Source organism: Pelodiscus sinensis, chromosome 2 (assembly GCF_052426305.1).
Source record: "Pelodiscus sinensis isolate ZL-2025 chromosome 2, ASM5242630v1, whole genome shotgun sequence".
In the NCBI taxonomy this organism is placed as follows: Eukaryota; Metazoa; Chordata; order Testudines; family Trionychidae; genus Pelodiscus; species Pelodiscus sinensis.
In genome coordinates, this window is record NC_143053.1 from 81,367,346 (window position 1) to 81,387,063 (window position 19,718).

Below are 19,718 nucleotides of genomic sequence, written 5' to 3' on the forward strand. Positions count from 1 at the left end.
TGGCCTGGGGGCAGGGGAGCGGCCGGACCTCCATGGGCCAGATCATCCCGCTTGGTGGGCTGAAACCAATCCACAGAAGCCCTTTTGCCCACCCCTGATGTAAGTCGTATCAGTATTACCATCCACCAAAAGGCCCAATCAAGAAATCAGAAAGGGGGAAGATTAGTTTCCAAATTTGTATTCTGTTGATAAGATGAGGTTAATGGGGGGAAAGTAACTTCTCCTCTAAGTGGGAATATCAACAAAGGGAAAGAAAAGGAGAAGAAAACATAGGGATAAAGGATGGAGAGATTCTTTTTTTTTTTTTTTTGTATTTGACATTCAGACGCTGGCTGAGACCTTTGTGGTTTTCAGCTAAGGTGCTTTAATAGAGCTGAACATTTTTGTTTAATCATATATTGTTAACAAACTGGCTGTCCCATATGGCTTTGCCTCCATTCTAACTAAGCAGATTCCTTCGCTTGGCACCACCCTTGAGGCAGCTTATCATATTTCCATTAATAAAACCAAAGACTAATTCTTACCACTTGTTAAAACCAAGAGAGTGTCTACTGAAAAGAAGAATTAGAACAGTGGAGCCATTTGATATCTAGGAAAATAGCGAAGTTGGAACAGACATACCTGTTTAATCAGTACAGTGAAACTAGACTATTTATAACTAACTTGGGTTCTTGTCCTGCACTATTCAAGTCAATACATATTTTACCCTACATCCCATTTTCAGTATAAATCAGGAGTAACTGTACTGGGTATAAAATTGTTATGAGAGGACAATTTTTATTTGGCAGAACTATTCTTTCATTTAACTTTGCTTTTAATACATATGATATGTTTTTGACAATTTGTATGCGTAGGTTGAACCTTTCTAGTCCAGCACCCTGGGAATCTGACCAGTGCTGAACTAGGGAATTTGCTGGACCACAGGAGATCAATATTGTCTAGCAGCATTATCAACACTTCCACTGCTCACTGGGCTCTTAGAAGACATTTAAGGGTAAATTAGAGCTAATTAACACCACAGAACACTGAGAGCCAGGACTGATGGCTGTAAAGAAACTTTATGGGACTGTGGGAAATTTGGCCACACACATTTTAAGTGGACATCCAGATAACTACCGGTAAGTCATGGTAGACCATGGATATTGCCGGACCAGAGAGTGCTGGACTAGAGTGGTTCAGCCTGTACCCATATACACATCTGCCAATTTGCTATTTATGTATGCACAGAATATGTATGCACAGAATCCTTATTTTAGTGTCTCCCATTTAGTGCTCATTGGAACATTTTTAGATAATATTTATGGAAATTGAAGGGATGTGAAAAATTCTAAACAGCCGAAAGCAGTTCATAACAAATAAGTGAGCAAAAGAGAGCAGTTAAGAGGTGACACATTTCATGATGCTGTAAGGCACAACTTTTTTTCCCATAACATTTACAATGCCAGCCACTTAATTAATAAGGTTATGTATACTATCAGTAAAATAGCAATTGGTTTTTATGTTACATTAAAAATACAATGGAAATATATATTCAGTATGTCATTAGAACATAGCCTGTTCCATTTTAGCTGGATGTAGCTTACCCAGACATTTCTACAATTGGATAAAATAGTTTTCTCACACAAAAGTAACCTTCTGCGCAACTTGTGCTGTCATTCAAGATTTACTCTGAGGATATTTATCAGATCCTCTATGGCGACTTTGCCTCCCATGGCAATCTTTTGATCTCTCATGGCATCTAGTCTGCACTCTTGCGAATAGCCCTTCCTATCATGACACTTTCCTGAGCTGTACTGGGAACTTCCACATCCTCATTTTGAGATTTCATTCTTCTTTTTCCACATTCTATTTCTCTTTCTTTCTTGTATGAATGCTGGCTAAGCTGGACAAATGGCCATTTGCTTGATGAATTTGCATTAGCTTGCCTGTGCTCTGCAGGTCAGGTTTTCAATGACGGTTATCTAAACTGTGCATGCAGAGGGCATCTACTTAAAGTCACCCACTGAATCTACCTCTGCTCCAAGCATAGGAACAGGGACCCAGATCTTCAAAAATATTTAGGTACCTAATTCCTCCTGAAATCAATGCAAGTTAGGTGCTAAATATGTTTGAGGATGTGGCCCAAGGTAACTGAGAATCAGGCTTGTGGTCTTTCTGACTTAAGAGTGGGTAATAAAGAACTACACTGAATGTAATCTCCATCTAAATTCTTTATACAATATTTATTACTCAATATTTTACATCCTTAAACTGGCTCAATTCACTGTTCTAAATTGCTGGTAGTCTGTGAATGGGAAATCTCTATGAATGGAGATAAATGCTCTTGGGAGGAACACTTACTAAAATCTATTTTCACTTGAAAGCATTGTAACATATGTGCTATGGGAGAAAAAAAACATCTTTTTCAAAAAGAATACACAGTAAAACTCCAATAGTCCGGCATCCAATAGTCTGGCACTCCTGATAGTCCGGCATCAAAATGGCAAGAGCCTAGTGAGTGAGCTTCGGCAAAAAATGAGTCACAAGGTAACAGTGGCAGCAGCTGAACTGAGCAAAAAGGGTAAAAAAGGCTTAAAAAACCTAAAACCTTACAGTATACTGTATACAGTATGTACAGTAAAAAGGGTTACGAACACTTTATATACAGTATATAATGTATACAGTATATATATAACCAGCTTATAGTACCTCCTGATAGTCCGGCATATCTGATAATCCGGCACCATCTACGTCCCATAGGTTCCGGATTATCGGAAGTCTACTGTAGTATGTCCATTAGCACGGGAGATTAAAGATGGCCTTATGGAATGAGGTATAACAGTTAACTCGAACTCGAACTAAGTCCTTAGTTCAAGTTAATGTTTGACTGCTGCGTGTAGCTGCGGGCAGTTAGTTCGGACTAAGGGGATTTAAAAATGGCGCCTGGACAGGAAGATGCAAATAAAGCCCGGGATATTTAAATCCCGGGCTTCATTTGCAACTACGAATGCCTACATTAGCCTCCCTAGTTCGAACTAGGGGGCTAGTGTAGACATACCCTGAGGGAGTTGGGATGAAGCAGGTGGTTGTGACTTAAAGCAGGGGACTGAAGTGCAGGGGTTTGGGATGTGACCTAGGGTAGGAGGGGACTGTGATCTGGGGCAGGAGATTGGGGTGCCAGATCTGGGAGGGGGCATGGGTGTAAGAGGGGGACAGAAGGTTTGGGTATATTGAGTGGGGGGGGGGGGCAGAGCAGGGAGTTGGGGCAGGAAAGGGCTGAGGTACCAGAAGCAGGCTGTGGCTAAGAGACATACTTGTCAGCTGCCAAACTAGCCTGCCTGCCTGCCTGCAGAGCTTAAAATGTTTCCCAGCCAACCAGCCTGCTTTCCTGGACATGTGCTTCATGGACAACTGAGCCGAGGAGAAAGGGTGTGATTCTTCTTAGCTGCCTGTTATTCTAACAAGCAGCTCACAATGGCTGGTTTCTGCCAGAAACTGGCCAATGGGAATGTGCTGGGGGGGTGGGGGGGGCTCCTAAAACTTCCCCCCTCCCCTCCAGTTTCAAAACAGAAAGGGAGCTCTGCAGCCATTTTTCTGCATGGCACACAGGGCTGCAGGGCAAGTGGGGAGCCTGCCTGGAGCTCCCCGCTGCCTCCATGGGCCAGATTCAGGGGCTTGGCAGGCCGGATCTGACCCATGGGCCGTATTTTACCCAGGCCTGCCTTATAGTAAAGTCTCCCAGTCCCATGCCAAGAGATTTGAGTTCTATTCACAGCTCTGCCTTGAACTTGTTATGGCTATGAGACTAGTATGTCTCTCAGTCACACCAGCAGAAATAAGGAGCAACTCCACTTAAATCAGAGTTATATTGGTGTAAATTAAGAATGAAGCCTCCATATTACAGCCACTATCATGGCGATATTAATACTTCTCTAAAGCACTAAGATTCTGTAAAGCTTTGTTCATGAATGTTTGTAGGTTGGATGAAGGGTCCTACTATAGTGCTGAGAATTAATATGGTCCCTGTCTGTCTAAAGATGCTGTGCTAATCTCATATCTACTATAAAATATATATTTAAACATAGCAATGCTATGAATTTACACACATTTGTGTATATAGGTACCATATAATATTCATAGATCATCAGATGACCATAGACCATCTGTCAATACATGACAAAAAGACAACTCATCAGGATATTTAACTTGTTCTAGAAAAAGCACTGCCTCTAAAATGACTTTTCACTATTAACTGTGCTGGTGGATTCATTTTTCATACTCATTATATACCCAATGGATTTCTGCATTGTACTTTCCAGGTAGTTTCTCGGAATAAATTATAATTGACATTACGGAAGAGGAAGATGAACTTTCGAGAAAGTATGGAATTTAGGTCTAGGGAGCTCTAGAGCCAATAAGGGAATGAGCTTTAATTGGTTAGTCTTATAAACAATGACCGAAAATATAAATTACAAAATCTTGTCTCCTTCCAGCAGAGCTGGAGTATTTCAACAGGCTTATCTGTACTCAGCCAAGGTAAACTGGAGGTCATGAGGCAGTAGAAAAACAACTCTTCCAAAAGGGTCCAAAAGAACATGCATGATGGTATAGCATGTGGCCTCACCGAGAATAAGCAAAGTAGAAACCAAATCATGTGGATTCTGTTAATAAATGTTAAATATTTGTTTATTTTTTTGTTTAAGATAGGCAGTGCTGCTGCTGTCTAAGTAATGGCTCTTTAGGGATATGGAGGATGTGGGTTGGAAAGTGATATCATCCATTAACTCTACTAGAGTCTGGTGGCAGCCTACTTAATTTGGCTAGTTTTTTTGGCAAGGGAGGACTCAGCCAACAAAGACATGACATTAATTTACATTAAAACATTTTGGAGAAATGCAGGTTGACTTGACCTTTTAGAATACACCATGTTTTATTACCACATTTTAAAATCCAGCTTAAAAACCACCTACTACACTTCAGTATGCTCATATTTTTCTATTTTATAAACATCTTTTCATGTCATCTTAGCTTGACTTTCAGTAGTAAGCAGCACCCGTTATGGCAGAGCTTCTAAAAATAGCTTTTTAATAATCAAGAGGAATAATCAAAATATTTCTAAAAAATCTAGAGATGTTCTTCTGTTTGATATTTTTCTGTAAACAGGGAGACAGGAAGAGAAGAAGGGAAGAAATTAAGGCAGGCATCACAGTGTCTTGTGTTAACATAACCCATATTGTACAGCAGTGCATTGATGGTTAACTGGCTGCCTGTGATTTATGGCTATCATGAATATCTGGTCCCTGATCTACTTAACTGATACTCACACAGCCTAGACTTGCATAAAAATACTGTATAAAATCAACTTCAAAGTTATTTAAGCAAGTGGTTCATCTGCGAAAAAAAAAAGCATTTTTAACTGGAAAATATTTTTCTATAGCTGATCAAAGTTAAGTCTAACTACAGACTGATTATGATTACTACTTTTACTGTTTTCTTTGGTCCCTGTGTACTATATATTTTTTTAAAGACAATAAAAAAGAACAAATGTAAAAAGCAAATATTTTGTACAAAAATACAAAGTTTTAAAAGCTCTTAAAAGTATATCCCATATTATTGATAAGAACTTGACTATATATATATTTATATAAAATCTATATACTATATAAGTGTATCCGTATAATTTTCCTATATTTGGGATTTTAGCAAATGAAATGTACTGTTTTTACTGTAGCTTTATATGTATTTCCTACTTGCTTCCCACTGTAGCTCAATGACCAAGAGTCTTACTCAGACTGCTATATTTCATGTTTTGAAGACAAAACTCATAGTTGTATGGAGATGGACAAAAATATGTAACTGATTCAGTCCAACTGCATTTCCAATAAATGCACTGTGCTATGGGTCTAAAATCCTTGAATAATCACAAGATGGCGAAGATGAGTTGCTGCTGAATTTTTTTTTGCATTATGCCAGTTTTCAGTGCTTCCTTCTCAATTTTGTTAGGAGATGATGACCCATAAGATTTTTAGTAATCTGTATTTGTGTCCATAAATTCATAACTTGTTATAATCCAGGTGCCTAAACTACAAGAGAGAAAGAAAAAGGGAACATCGGTGTAAGGCTTGTAAAGGTAAAATAAATGATCAGCAAAGAGGTTTATTGAATTCAGAGAACCTTGGAAAATTCTCTCATATCAGTCTTGGTTTTCACGGAATAGAACTTTTAAAAATATGACCCATATTCAGATACTGTACACCAAGAACTAATATTTTCAAAACCTGAAGTTCAACTAGTGTAATACATATTAATCTATGAAGAAACGAGAACTCTGCATAGAAGCAGTGCCTCACTCTGCACACACAGGATTAATCATATGAAGAGTGTACAGATGTTTTTGTGGGTGCTATCTAAGAGCCAGTATCTGAAAGTTTGGCTCCAGCTGGGCGTTTCTACCACATCCTATGAAATTCTACCTATGCAATCACAGCAGCCAGGGATTCATGACAAAAAATATTCTGAGGGGAAAAAAAGCTTTATTTAAACAATTAATGTTTCCGGCAGGCTGTAAAATAACTTCTCTTTAAAGAACGAAATAATCAGAACAAAAATATAATGAGCTCTAGTAGTGATCATGGACCAGAGCCCTAAGAAGCTCTGTGGAGCAATGGGGTTCTATGGCGAGTGCATCCCTCAACCTTGAAAGAGACTCTGTAGTGTTTATGTTTTTGCTCAGTAAAAAAATCTGTGATTTCAGCCCTGCCCAGCTGCCATTAAGTGATACTGAGCTGTCAGCTAAAGAACTTGGACAAGGCCTACACTCCTGCCCAGCAGACAGAGTGAGTGGGTGTCAGTTGAAGGAGAGAAGCCCAGCAGTTGCCAAACACTTCCCGGCAGCAGGGAAGTGTTTGGCATGTGTTTAGCCCTCGTGCTTGCTGGGGTGAGATCTGCATAGAGTTGCTACAGGCAATAGAGTTCTCATTTGTGAGAAGCCCACACTGCCTGTAAATCAGCTCCACAGTACCTGCCCAGAGGGTAGGGGTCTCTAGAGCCCTGCATGGATACAAAATTTGTATCCACCTCTACAAAAATAATCTGCAGGTAAACCACATCCATGGATAGAAACCAGACATCCACGGATTTGCAGGGCTCTATGGCTCTCCTCTCCTCAAGCTGTGCAATCGTGGCTCTTTGTGACTATGATTAAACTCTTTTAACTGAACATCTAGCTTACCTTTGTCCATGTCTTTCTCACAAATAAAATTGTTAACATCTTCACATTGAAAATCATTCCAGAGCCCAGCAGAGATCAATCCAGCACAGTCTTCTCCTGGCCCTTGCCCTGTACTCCAGTTATCAGGTTGCCCACTTTTCCAGTTTCTTTCAATAAAATAAGAAGTGGATGTTAAGTAGCCTCACATGATACATGCACAACAAACGAGATTAGCAAAAAACATCATGAGATCGGCTCTGAACTGGAAATATGCTCTTCAACAAACATTACAAGACGCCTACTGAAAATAAAAAACAGATGTGTTGCAGAGAAGGAAATCTACTCGGCCTTTGCACGTGAAGGCTTAAAGCTTAAAATTCAAGCAATTAGCTCTATTTTGGTTCGTGGATATATATATGCAAGTGTGAGGAGAGTGCATGCCATATGCACATGGCACCATTGCTCCACTGTGTACATCTAGTTCATTTTTACTGGCAAGCGGTACTGAAACATCCAACAGTCTTCTGGTGGGATTTTACATTATTTCAATACCTTGTCTGCTAAAAAGAACACAAAAGGGACACAGCAGAGAAAGGTGGCAAAATAGGCACCTGTAATTGCAACTCAGATCCTGCCTTGATTGTGATGGACCTCTCTAGCTGCAAAACCTCAACTTATCTATCTTTTGTAGACCTCAGTTTGGATGGGAAATGAATGTTCAGACTCAGAAGAAATTTTTTAAAAGTTGGCTTTATTTGGAGGCCAGTAACCTTGACAGTGAAATTTGACACAGTACTTAGTACCCTTGCTAGATGAAGCAAAACTCTCAATTCTGATTTCATGTAATAAATGAGATGTGTTTCCAATCTCAAAACTTAAAAGGTCAGTTTTCTTAAAGAAACAGGTTGTTGAATAGAAGCTTGTGGTTGTTGTCTGACATGGTGCCATAAGCAGCTAAATTATATGCCTGCCTGATACAAAGAGCCTGCCCAAGTGTCTGGGAAGAAATACAGAGTTCCAGAAATAATGAATCACAGACAGTGACTGACAGTTCTGCGGTTACCAGATGACCTTAAAGACACAGCACAAGAGAAATCTTTGGTGACACAGACCATGGGTTTGCTGTAGCCAACTGAAGTTGAGAGAGAATAATGGTAGGATTTACCAAAAACAAAGTAGCCACAAATTAGAGCCCTGCAAATCATTTATAACAAACAACAATGATTTTTTCTCGTGCACTGCATGCTGAGATTTATAGTCACTATGGTTCACTCCACTGCATTAAAAATTAGGGTGGCTGCATCCTGCTCTATTTAATACCAATTTGGTGTATCTCTTGGATTCCTGGCTACCTGCCAATGTAGCTCTCAGGTAAGTGAAGTTTGGACATCCTTGCTTTAGACCTTCTGCTTCTGTTTAATACCTTGAACTTGTTTGGGTTTTGGTAAGAATGAGCTCTCTGTTTATGGCCAGTTGTAATACAAGCAAGGAAAATTTAAACCAAAACCAAAATGCCAACTGGCCTTTCCAACTGCCACTTTGTAAAAACACTGGCAAGCAATTCCATGCTGTGCGGTTATCTGATTCTTTCATTCGATATTCTATTTTCTATTTTCCTTTTGGCAAGGAAATAAAGGTTTGTGCCTGGAAAGAGGAGGTGGGAGATAGGGGTGGGAAAAACAATATCAACACCACTTCCAGATAAAGTATTGCTTCACTGGCATCCAGTAACTCATCTCTAGATACTGCAGATCTCTAGTAAAGTAGTGGCAAGAACAGTAGCACCCTGCAGAAAATAAACAACACGGTTCTTTTCAACACTTACGTGTACTCTGGTAAGGTTCCATCCAGCCATCTCCACTCATTCTCTTGGTCTGTATCTGTGAGTCCAATCCAGAAGCTACCTTTCCCAGCAATCTGTCTTTTTACCCATTGCTGTAAGGGACAGAGATCTGTGATTTCAATTGTCTGTTTCTCAGAGTGCACAATTACTTGCTTTGCATAGATTTTGCTTTTTGAAGATAGAATAAGAAAAGTGTTCTTCCTCTTCTCATTCCCAAGGCTCAATCACTTCACTCCTTTCTTGGTTACCTCTCCTTTCTAGTTTTGGGTCTTACCTGCCTTTGTTCTCACTCCTGTGTATGCTGCTTGTGTAACCCACACATCTGCTGGATGTGGCATACTATCCCATTTAGTGGCACCAAGTCCACTTCGGACATGTCTACACTAGGAAATAATTTCAAAATAAATTATTTTGAAATAATAACTCCTGAAATAACAGTTTTGAAATAGTGCTGTTCCTCATGACAAGCAGGAGTTATTTTGAAATGACAAGTCTATTATTTTGAAATAAAGGGCTGGGTAGTGTAGACACTTATTCTGAAATAACTCCCTAGTGTAGACCAGGGCTTACAGAGAGAATAATGAGTCTGCTCTATAGCCTTAGCTACCTTAGCTGGCTTTTAGCTCATTCAGTAGAGGCTCATGCTCTGAGCTTCAGAGGTCGCAGGTTCAATCCTGTCTGTCAAATGTTAAAAGTGGGGGCATTGTCCAGGATTTCAACAGGGATGTATTTGAAGTTTGGGACCCACTTCCTCAGCTAGGGTGAAGTATGTAACTCCCACAGCTGCTGGGTGTGGTGCACTGTCTCATGTAGTGGCTCTGAGTCTACTTACAGAGAGAAAAATGAGTCTGCTCTATATCTTCAGCCCATGAAGTAAAACTAAGCTAGAGAGGTCCCAGGTTTGATTCCACCTGTTGTCATTATACTGAACAATTACACTTTTATCCTTACACTGAAATGACAAAAAGCATCCCCATAGGCTCAATGGCACTGTTTGTCTGTGAATAAAAACGTCCTGTGAGAAGTGGGTATTTGGAAGGCTACCACCAATGGTATTTTTTAATTAAGAAAAAATAAGCAGTTATTCATTATTGCACCACTCCTGCATAGCAAGGGTATGTTTGGCTACCAAACAATTATAGCAGATAATAATGTAAGATATGGTTATTATCTGCTATTGCTGCTCTCCCTACAGATGATCTATAGATCATAATAAAAGCTTAAGTTGTCTATCTTAATGATTGAATTTAAAAATAACTATTTGCAACACAGAACAAATGTATTTCAGATAATCTGCCACTGGCAAAGGGCTTGATTCTGAAAGGCACCAAGTGCCTACAATTCCCACTGAATTTGCAGTGGCAGGCATTTAGCACTTTCAGGATTAGGCCTACTGCCTCCTACATTGTTCTTTTTCTCAATAAGGGGGTGTCTACACAGCCCAGCTAGCTCGAAATAAGCTATGCAACTGGAGCTACACACATTTCATAGCTTATTTCGAGCTAGTCTATTTAGAAATTTGGTGCTGTCTACACAGCGCCAAGTTTCAAAATAGACTGCTATTCCAACAAGTCCCTTACTTCTCATGGAACAAGGTTTACTGGTATGTTGGAATAGCAAGCGTGTAATTTTGAATGCATTTTGAAACAACGGGCAAGCTGTTAAGATGCAGAAAATGCAATTTCGGAATACTGGATGTATCCCGAAATAGCGCCGCGGTTTAGGCGTATCCTAAGTGCTGACATGGGAGTACAACATTGGGAGTGGGGTAACTCAGTGTGTTAATTTCACCATATGAATTCATGAAGTTCTCAACTTCCTTACTGCCATGTAATTTGCAGACTCAAAGTACCTTCAAACCTTATAGCTTTCAGAAAAGCAGCATGTTATTTACCTGCTCCTCTCTGTTGTTTATGATAACCAGATGTGAGGACTTCTCGTCACAGAAAACTTTTGCTTCTTCAAAGACCTCTCTTTCAGATGAAAAGTAGTAACAGTTTCCTGTAAAGTTCTTCCAGTGAGCAGGACAACCTGTGACATGAAACTGTGCTGTTAAACTGGGGATTTTAAACTGTCCTAAAGCATGGTCAGATCTGAAATTCTTAGGTGCTGAGCCAATGAAAATGCACCTACCGGAAAGCTGCCCTGCATTGTAGAACATAGCTTAAATTGCATGCCTAGAGAACTGCTCATTATTCATTGCAATGGTGCCATCTCTTTAGAGATGATGCATTTTAATCAAACTCCAGAGCAGCTGAAAGAAGTCAGGCAGACACAACTTTGCTAGGGGAACCTGTGGTCAACATTAAGAATCTTTGAGAACTGGTGGGTCTAAGGAAAAGTTAACAGAGATTAACACTAGCCCACAATCATAGTGGTAGTTGAAATAAAAACACCTATTTGGGCAGATGGGCCTATCAGTAGAAAGTAGGTGGGTGAGTAGATAACTTACCATTAGCCTCAGGTGTTGATGTCGGCTCACTTTGCAGTGCCATGGGCATCCCTGGACCTGGTGGCCCAGGAGGCCCAGGGGGCCCAGGCAACCCTGGCACGCCAGGCAGACCAGGCAGTCCTCGAGGACCAGGTACCCCTGGCTCTCCAACAGTTCCTTGCAGTCCTTGAAATCCTGGTGGACCTGGTGGACCTGGAGGACCATCTTTGCCAGGTGGTCCCGGTGGTCCTGGGTCTCCATTAGGTCCTGGCAGACCAGTCTTGCCAGTAGAACCTCTCTGACCTTTGGAACCAGGTGATCCTCTTGAACCTTTCCCACCTTTTTCTCCTGGTGGCCCAATTGGCCCAACTGGGCCCTTTTCACCGGCAGGTCCTGGTGGCCCTGGCTCACCCTTCTCTCCTTTCTGCCCTTTTAGGCCAGTGGGACCAAGAGGCCCTTGGGGTCCCCTGTCACCTTTAGGTCCTCTTGGACCTGGAGGTCCTGAAATAATTAAAACATGTAGAGGAGGGAAACAAAAACCAGGAAGAGTGTTCAATATACCAGAGATTAAAATCATGTGGACATTCAATACCCTACATGCAGTAATAGAGCCCAAGAAACTTGAGTTGCCAATGTAAAAATACAGTTGGTCTAGAAAAAAAGAGGTGAATTTCTTTACAATCATTAGTTATATTTTATTAGTTATTGAGCCTCCTCAAGGCACTTGAAGCTCTACATGACACAAGAAACTTGGGCCCTGCTGGACAGGCCTTGTAAGTTAAGAAAAAGAGACACATAGTATTCCAGATGATCAGATGAGCCATGGATTTCAAAGAGATACGACTATCATTTGTTTTCTAAATGTAGTGTTAGGCATTTTTTGTCTTTGGTGGATTGACAGTGATGGGCTTCATGGCAGCCTGAAGAAGGAATCTGAATGAAGAGAATGAGTGCTTGTTTGGGACAGAAGAATAAAGAAGGCTTTTTAATATGAAGGAGCAGCATAAAAAGGGATAGAGACAATAGTGAAGGAGGTGGCAAAAAAGATGTTTAGAAGGGCAATTTGGAGGGGGTTAGCAATCTGTATTTGGGTCAGTGGTGGGCAATAACCGGCCAGTGGGCTGGATGCGGTTCAGCAGGGTTAGCCCCGGCACACTGCCCACCGCAGTATTTACCCTGCACCTCCACAAGTATGAACACTTGCAGCTCTTGTTGGCTGCAGTGTGCTTTTCCTGGCCAATGGGAGCTGTGGAAAATGGACTCCGGGTCTGCACCACTTCCCACAGCTTCTTTGATTGGAAATTACGATGGACAACCTACGGGAGCTGCAAGTGCCTGCTCCTGTGGAGGCACAAGGAAGTAAAGTAACGGTAGCCTGCCAGGGGCTAACCCTGGTGAACCACTGCCATCTTATTACTCATTCCTGATATGGGTAGGGGGCTGGAGTAAGGAAGTGAGATCTATGACATTGGGTGGGGGAAGGAGAGAATTTTTAACAGCTTCCTCCCAGCAGCCTTAAGTGGATCACTGGTCCCAGAAATATGAGGCTTACTGCAAACCACCCTTTATTATCTCTTCTTTCCCATCTTATCCTTTCACTCTTCCTTATATTCTCTTTCCTCTTCTACTCCCATGTTGTTATGTTCTTTCTCCCTTTGCTCTATTCCCCTGTTGCTTCCAACCACACTTCTCCTTTCACTCTACCACAAGATATAGTAAGAGCAGCACTGTCTTGGTGTCCATAGGATTTAGCAGTGATATATTGGGATAGTGGAGCAAGATTAAAAAAAAAGCCTCAAAATGGAATGCACCACAATATTAGAGGGTATGTCTACACTACCTCCGTAGTTCGAACTAGGGTGGTAATGTAGGCAACCGGAGTTGCAAATGAAGCCTGGGATTTGAATTTCCCGGGCTTCATTTGCATAAAGCCGGGCGCCGCCATTTTTAAATGTGTGCTAGTGCGGACTCCGTGTCGCGCGGCTACACGCGGCACAGACTAGGTAGTTCGGACTAGGCTTCCTATTCCGAACTACCGTTATTCCTCGTGAAGTTACTCGTGAAGTTACCGTTACTCCTCGTGTAGCCGCACGGCACGGAGGCCGCATTAGCGGACATTTAAAAATGGCGGCGCCCGGCTTTATGCAAATGAAGCCCGGGAAATTCAAATCCCGGGCTTCATTTGCAACTCCGGTTGCCTACATTACCACCCTAGTTCGAACTAGGGTGGTAGTGTAGACATACCTAGAGAGGCTTTGGAATTGTTGCTCCATGAAGCAAGAAACAGACTGGGAGTGAACCACAGGCCACCTGGATGATGAAAGGGGGAAATGAAGGAGCTAAGGGCTATGTTAGAATCATGGGATGGATGGATGGATGGTGAGAAATAAGGCGACTGGAGAGCTAATCGCATGGCTAACAAAATGCTATCTGCCTATTGGATATTTATGGAAGGACAGTGCACCAGTCACAGTGGAAGATGAGAAGACAGTAAGAATGATGGGTTTTCCATATTTGATCATTAACATGAATTTGGATTTGTTCACAGATAAGCATGTTTTAGTGCCTTGTTTCTTAAACTGTGTTCCATGGTGTCACGGGGTACGCCCCTGGCGTGGGGTGCGCCCCTTCCCTTACAGGCCCATTGCCCGCTCTACAGGGTGAACACAACCCTAGTAGTCCCAACATAAAAGTTCGTGCCCCTCTATCAGGGTACCTACGGCATTAGAGGCCTAACCGCTCCGAGAAGCCTCTCCTGGCCCGGGGTTGATTATCCAGGGCAGGGGAAATGGGCGGTGGGGAACCCAGGCCCTCCCTCTCCACCGGGTCTCAGCCCAGGGCCCTTTAGGCAGGGCCTATGGCTCCTGCCCGCTCAATGGGGAATCCGGCCGCTACAGGCCAAGTTGCGCTTTGAGCCCTTTGCTCTGGGCTGCTTCCTACCCCGCCCTGCTCCCCTGGGGCCCATTCGCCTCGGTACCTGCCGGGGTCGCAGGCTCGCTCCTGCCTCCCTGGGGTCGGCGGCTGCTTGCTCGGTTTCCGGGTCAGACACGGTGGCAACTCCGGTCTCAGCTGCTACAGCAACACCAGCCCGGACTGGTCTACTCCCTTAGCCTGCAGCCTCCTCGGCTGCAGGGCTCCCTCTGCTTTTATACCCAGCCTCTGCTGGGAGCATGCCCAGCATGGCCGGAGGGGCGGGGCTTTCTCCGCCAGCTGGGCCTTGGCTACGCCCTGTCTGTCAGTGCGGGGCCTGTCCGCCCCCTCACACATGGAACACCGGTGTTCCGTGGAGAACTTCCAGGCGAGTCTCAAACGTGTAAGGAAAAATAACGGCCGCTAGAGCCGCTGAGACGCAGCCGGTGGTGCGAAGCGTGGAAGAGGTGAGCGAGTGTGACGCAGCAGTGACGCAGCTGGAAATGAGACAGGGCTACCTGCGTTCCTCCTCACGTGCTCCTGTGCCCGGCTTGCAATCACCTGGGAAAGCTCTGCGCCTTGGTTGCGCCCCTTGACAGAGAGGAGGAGCATTGCAGGGCCAGCAGCAGGGCCCGCTCTGATTGGCTGTCTCCGCTGCTGGTCTGAGGATCCTGCCTGTCAGGGGAGAGAACTGCCCTACAGCCTCCACACCAACTAGGTCTTTGCACTGCTGCTTTTAGCCCTCACTTGTTATCCAGGACACCTGAGGGGGGCAGATACAATGTTCCTTCTTTGTTGGACAACTTTTTTTTATTTAATGGATAGCGATTGACAGGTTATGTTTGGGATACTTAGATTAAAAGTGTGTGTGTATGGTGTTGTTGGTTGTCTTTTTTTCTTTGCTCAACCAAAAACTCTGTTCCTCATCAACAAAAATTATTGTTTGGTGTTCCCTGGTCTTAAAATGTTTAAGAAACACTGTTTTAGAGCATTTCTCCCCCAAGAAATCTATTCCATTTAATTTTCTTTAAGGATAAGCTCCTAACATGCCTCTGAAATTGAAGGCACTGATTTCCATGTGAAACGGGAACAGACGAGAAAGGTATTTTGGACTCACATGCATCATGGATCTTGCTTCCATCTCTATCTATTTTGAGGGAAGGTTTTATTTCTGTGATCAGTAGGGTTGCCAAGTTTTGTTGGACATATTCCTGGACGTTTCATCATATCACATAACCTCTGATAAAAGATTAATCTTTAATTTACAGAGACTCCAGGACAATCCTGGAGGGCTGGCAGCCCCCGTGATCAAGGTTCAAGGCCTGCCACTAGCTGGTTCAAATCAGGCCAGCAATGTGGAGTATTAACTTCAATTAGAAGAATACTTGGCTTGGACGACTTTAAAAAAAAACAAACCAAAACAACCAAAAGAAAAACAACACTATGTGTATATTTACTTCTGAAGAAAATAAAGTATCCTTTGATTAAAAGAAACAGGAGGTTTCCCAGCCTGCTCCCAGCTGGCTTAAAACAAAATAGTTTTACTTTTTCACTGAGAGTGACCTCTCTGGGAATGATCCAGTTTTGCTTTGTTCAGCTATTTCCTACTTAGCGGGGATTGGTTTCTTGAGGTTTCCACCCTCTCCACAACTATTCCAGCTTCATTCAGAGGTGAAAGTAACTTAAATTTTGGACGGGTACTGTCCTATTGCTACTCTCGCCCCCTGGGGGAGGCAGTCAGGGCAGGAGGTTGCGGGGATGGTTGCGATAGGACAGTGCCTATAAGAAATGTAAGTGTGGGAGACCCAGGGCAAGGTTTTGGGGTGTGTGTGGGTGTAGGGGAGCTCAGGGCAGGGGATGGGTTGTGGGCAGTGCAGGAGTAAAGGCAAGGGGATGGGACTTGGGAGGTGTGCAGGATCAGGGCAGGCGTTGGGGAATAGGGTGGGGGATGCAGGCATAAGGGCAGGGGATGGAGGGCTTGGGGCAGGGGTGGTGGGTGCAAGAGTCAGGGTATGGGATTGTGGGGTGTGGGATGGTTTAGGCCTAGGGCTGCCGGGGTTGTGGAGTGGGGGGGCAGGGGCTCAGGGCTAGGAGAGCGGCCACCGTGCTACCTGGCTGTTTCAAGCACCAGGGCTGGAGCCAGGGTGCATGTGCAGTGGATGCACCATCTGGGATGGTGGCAGCATCCAGAGCCCTGGTCAGTCTATTATCAGTGCAATGCACCAGGGCGCTCCAGCTTCCTTTCATCTTTGAGCTTACTTTAGATCAGTGATTCCCAACCCACATCCCACACAGCTGCAGCCTATGTGACACCCTCAGGGCAATACAGGCAGTGTACATATTTTGTGTGGCCGTGGCTCACATTAGAGATATTAAATTTAGATTAATCAACTAATTGAATAGTCGATGGAATTTACATCGACTACTCGATTAGTCGATAAGTACGCCTCCACCTTTGAAATGCACAAGAGCCCCCCGGGGCTCTTGTACATTTCAAAAGCAAAGTGCGCAGGGAGCCCAGGGCGAGCAGGGGGCTCAAGCAATTACCCACTGGCTCTCTGCTCCCTGCTTTTGAAATGTACGAAAGTCCTGTGGGGCTCTTGTACATTTCAAAAGCAAAGTGCCTAGGGAACACATGGCCAGCGAGGGAGCCAAGCAGTCCCTCCTGGTCCCCAAAGAGGGTCCTCTCTCTGGGTACGTCTACACTACAGCGCTAGTTCGAACTAACTTAGTTCGAATTAGTTAATTCGAACTAAGCTAGTTCGAACTAACGCATCTAGAACTAAAAACTAGTTCGAACTAGCGTTTTGCTAGTTCGAACTAGTAAGTCCACATTGAGTGGACTCTGAACAGGGCTTAATGATGGCCGGAAGCAGTGCCGGCAGGGCATAAAAGGAGGACTTAGAGCATGGAGATACTGTCTCAGGCTAGCCGAGGGCTGCGCTTAAAGGGTCCCGACCCCCACCCCGGACACACAGTTCTAAGGGGTGCCCCGCTTGCAAAGAAGTTCTGGCTTGGAGTGCCCTGAGTGCCCACACTGGGCACATCACACCACTCGGCCATCAGCCCGGCTGCACTTGCCGCAGGCTGCCATCTGGGGAGAGGGAGTAATTGGGGGGCTGCAGGAGAGCTTCCACCCCCAGAAGCCCGCAGAGCCAGCCCAGTCCTCCCCATCGGGGGCTCGTACCCCATTCCTCCCTCACCTCCTTCCACTTGCCCTTCCCTAGCCCCCCTTCTTCTTGATGTACAAAATAAAGATAACGTTTCTTCCAACATTGACTCTGTCTTTATTGAAAAAAACTGGGGGAGACTGGGAAAAGGAGGTGGGAGAGGGGAAGAGAAAGGCTGGGGGAGGGGAGGGCAACTAACATGATCAGGGGTTGGGAACAGGTCCCAGATGAAGAGAGGCTACAGAGACTGGGACTGTTCAGCTTAGAAAAGAGGAGACGGAGGGGGGACAGGATAGAGGTCTGTAAAAGCAGGGGTTGGGTGGAGAGGGTGCATTCAGAAAAGTTCTTCATGAGTTCCCATAAAGAAGGACTAGAGGACACCAAAGGAAAGGAATGGGTAGCAGGCTTGAAACTAGTAAGAGAAAGTTGTTGTTGTTGACAAAGCAAATAGTTAACCTGTGGAACTCCTTGCTGCAGGAGGCTGTGAAGGCTACAACTAGAACAGAGTTTAAAGGGAAGTGAGATCAAGTCATGGAGGTTGGGTCCATGGAGTCCTATTAGCCAGAGGGTAGGAGTGGTGTCCCTGCCCAAAGTTTGTGGAAGGCTGGAGAGGGATGGCACGAGACAAATGGCTTGGTCATTGTCTTCGGTCCATCCCCTCCAGGGTCCCTAGGGTTGGCCGCTGTGGGCAGACAGGCTACTGGGCTAGATGGACCTTTGGTCTGACCCAGGACGGCCATTGTAAGCTCAGGGCTCAGTGTCGGGGGTCTCAGTGGACCCCCTTGATTTTCATGCACACCTGCTCCTGGGTGGCCAGGCTGGCAGCTCTCCTGCCCTAGACGGCCACTTTCCTGTGCCTAGTGCGGAGATCATGGACAAGGTCCACGATGTCCGCACTAGTCAGGAAGATGCCCGCCTCTTGCGGTCCAGGGCAAGCTCCCGGGAGCCGCCAGCCTGGTCCCGGCAAGAGGGGGTGGGCTGGGGGGCATCGGGTGGGTGGCTCTGTGCCGTGCCAGGTGCAGGGTCTGCTAGCTGGGTGCTGGCAGGCTTGCACCTGGCACGGGCACCGTAGCCAGCCCGTGCCCCTTTAAGGGGTCCGGGGCCGGGAGGGGGGCATAGAGTTTCCCTGGTGTTGGCCAGAGTGGCCACCAGGGAAACCTGGGGAGGGCTAGCCTCCCACTAGTTCGAACTAAAGGGCTACACAGCCCTTAGTTCGAACTAGCTAGTTCGAACTAGGCGTTAGTCCTCGTAAAATGAGGTTTACCTAGTTCGAACTAAGCGCTCCGCTAGTTCGATTCAAATTCGAACTAGCGGAGCGCTAGTGTAGCGCCTAGGAAAGTTAGTTCGAACTAACGTCCGTTAGTTCGAACTAACTTTCTAGTGTAGACATACCCTCTGATAGAGGCAGCATGAGAGGCAGGGAAGCGATTAGTCGAGTCACTAGTTGACTATCTGATAAGCATATACTTATCGGATAGAAGACTAGTTTACTAGTTGCTTACATCCCTAGCTCACATACCGCAGAGAAAGCTGCATATGCGTCCCAATGGTAAAGAGGTTGAGAACCACTGGTTTAGATGACAGATCAAAAGCGGACTCAACAGTCAGAATAAAATTTAACCATCCTAGACTTTCTTTCACAACATTCCAATTTCAGCCCAACAAAGGACAGATGGGAATATTAGGTGAAAAAATTTAAACCAAACTAACATCTCCCAGGTTTAGGTTTAGATAATGGAACAGGTCAGGTAGGAATAAATGGTAAGTTTTCAGAGTGGAGAGAGGTAAGTAGTGGAGTCCCCCAAAGGTCTGTTCTGGGACCAATCCTATTAAACTTATTTATAAAGGATCTAGAGAAAGGAGTAAATAGTGAGGTGGCAAAATTTGCAGATGGTACCAAACTGCTCAAGATAGTTAAGACCAAAGCAGATTGTGAACAGCTTCAAAAAGATCTCACCAAACTAAGTGATTGGGCAACAAAATGACAAATTAAATTTAATGCTGATAAATGTAAAGTAATGCATGTTGGGAAAAATATTCCCAACTATACATACAATATGATGGGGACTAATTTAGCTATAATTACTCGAGAAAGAAATCTTGGAGTCACTAAGTGTGGAGTGGCTTCTGTTTGTCTTGAAATGCATGACAGGAGAGGGATCACGTAATGATTCC

The 19,718-nt window shown here is 44.3% G+C and overlaps 1 protein-coding gene across 1 annotated transcript in view; it reads right to left on the bottom strand.

The window, feature by feature from the left end:
• Positions 1–291: 291 nt before the first annotated feature.
• Positions 292–19,718, bottom strand: part of COLEC12 (collectin subfamily member 12) — a 133,604-nt gene continuing 114,177 nt past the window's right edge. Inside the window, exons 6-10 of the mRNA XM_014581524.3 lie at positions 11,485–11,964; positions 10,927–11,063; positions 9,015–9,124; positions 7,211–7,356; positions 292–6,062 (exon numbers count right to left, since the gene is read on the bottom strand). Of these exons, the coding sequence (XP_014437010.3) occupies positions 6,058–6,062; positions 7,211–7,356; positions 9,015–9,124; positions 10,927–11,063; positions 11,485–11,964 (878 nt within the window). The 3' untranslated portion in view covers positions 292–6,057. The remainder of the gene's footprint in view (positions 6,063–7,210; positions 7,357–9,014; positions 9,125–10,926; positions 11,064–11,484; positions 11,965–19,718) is intronic.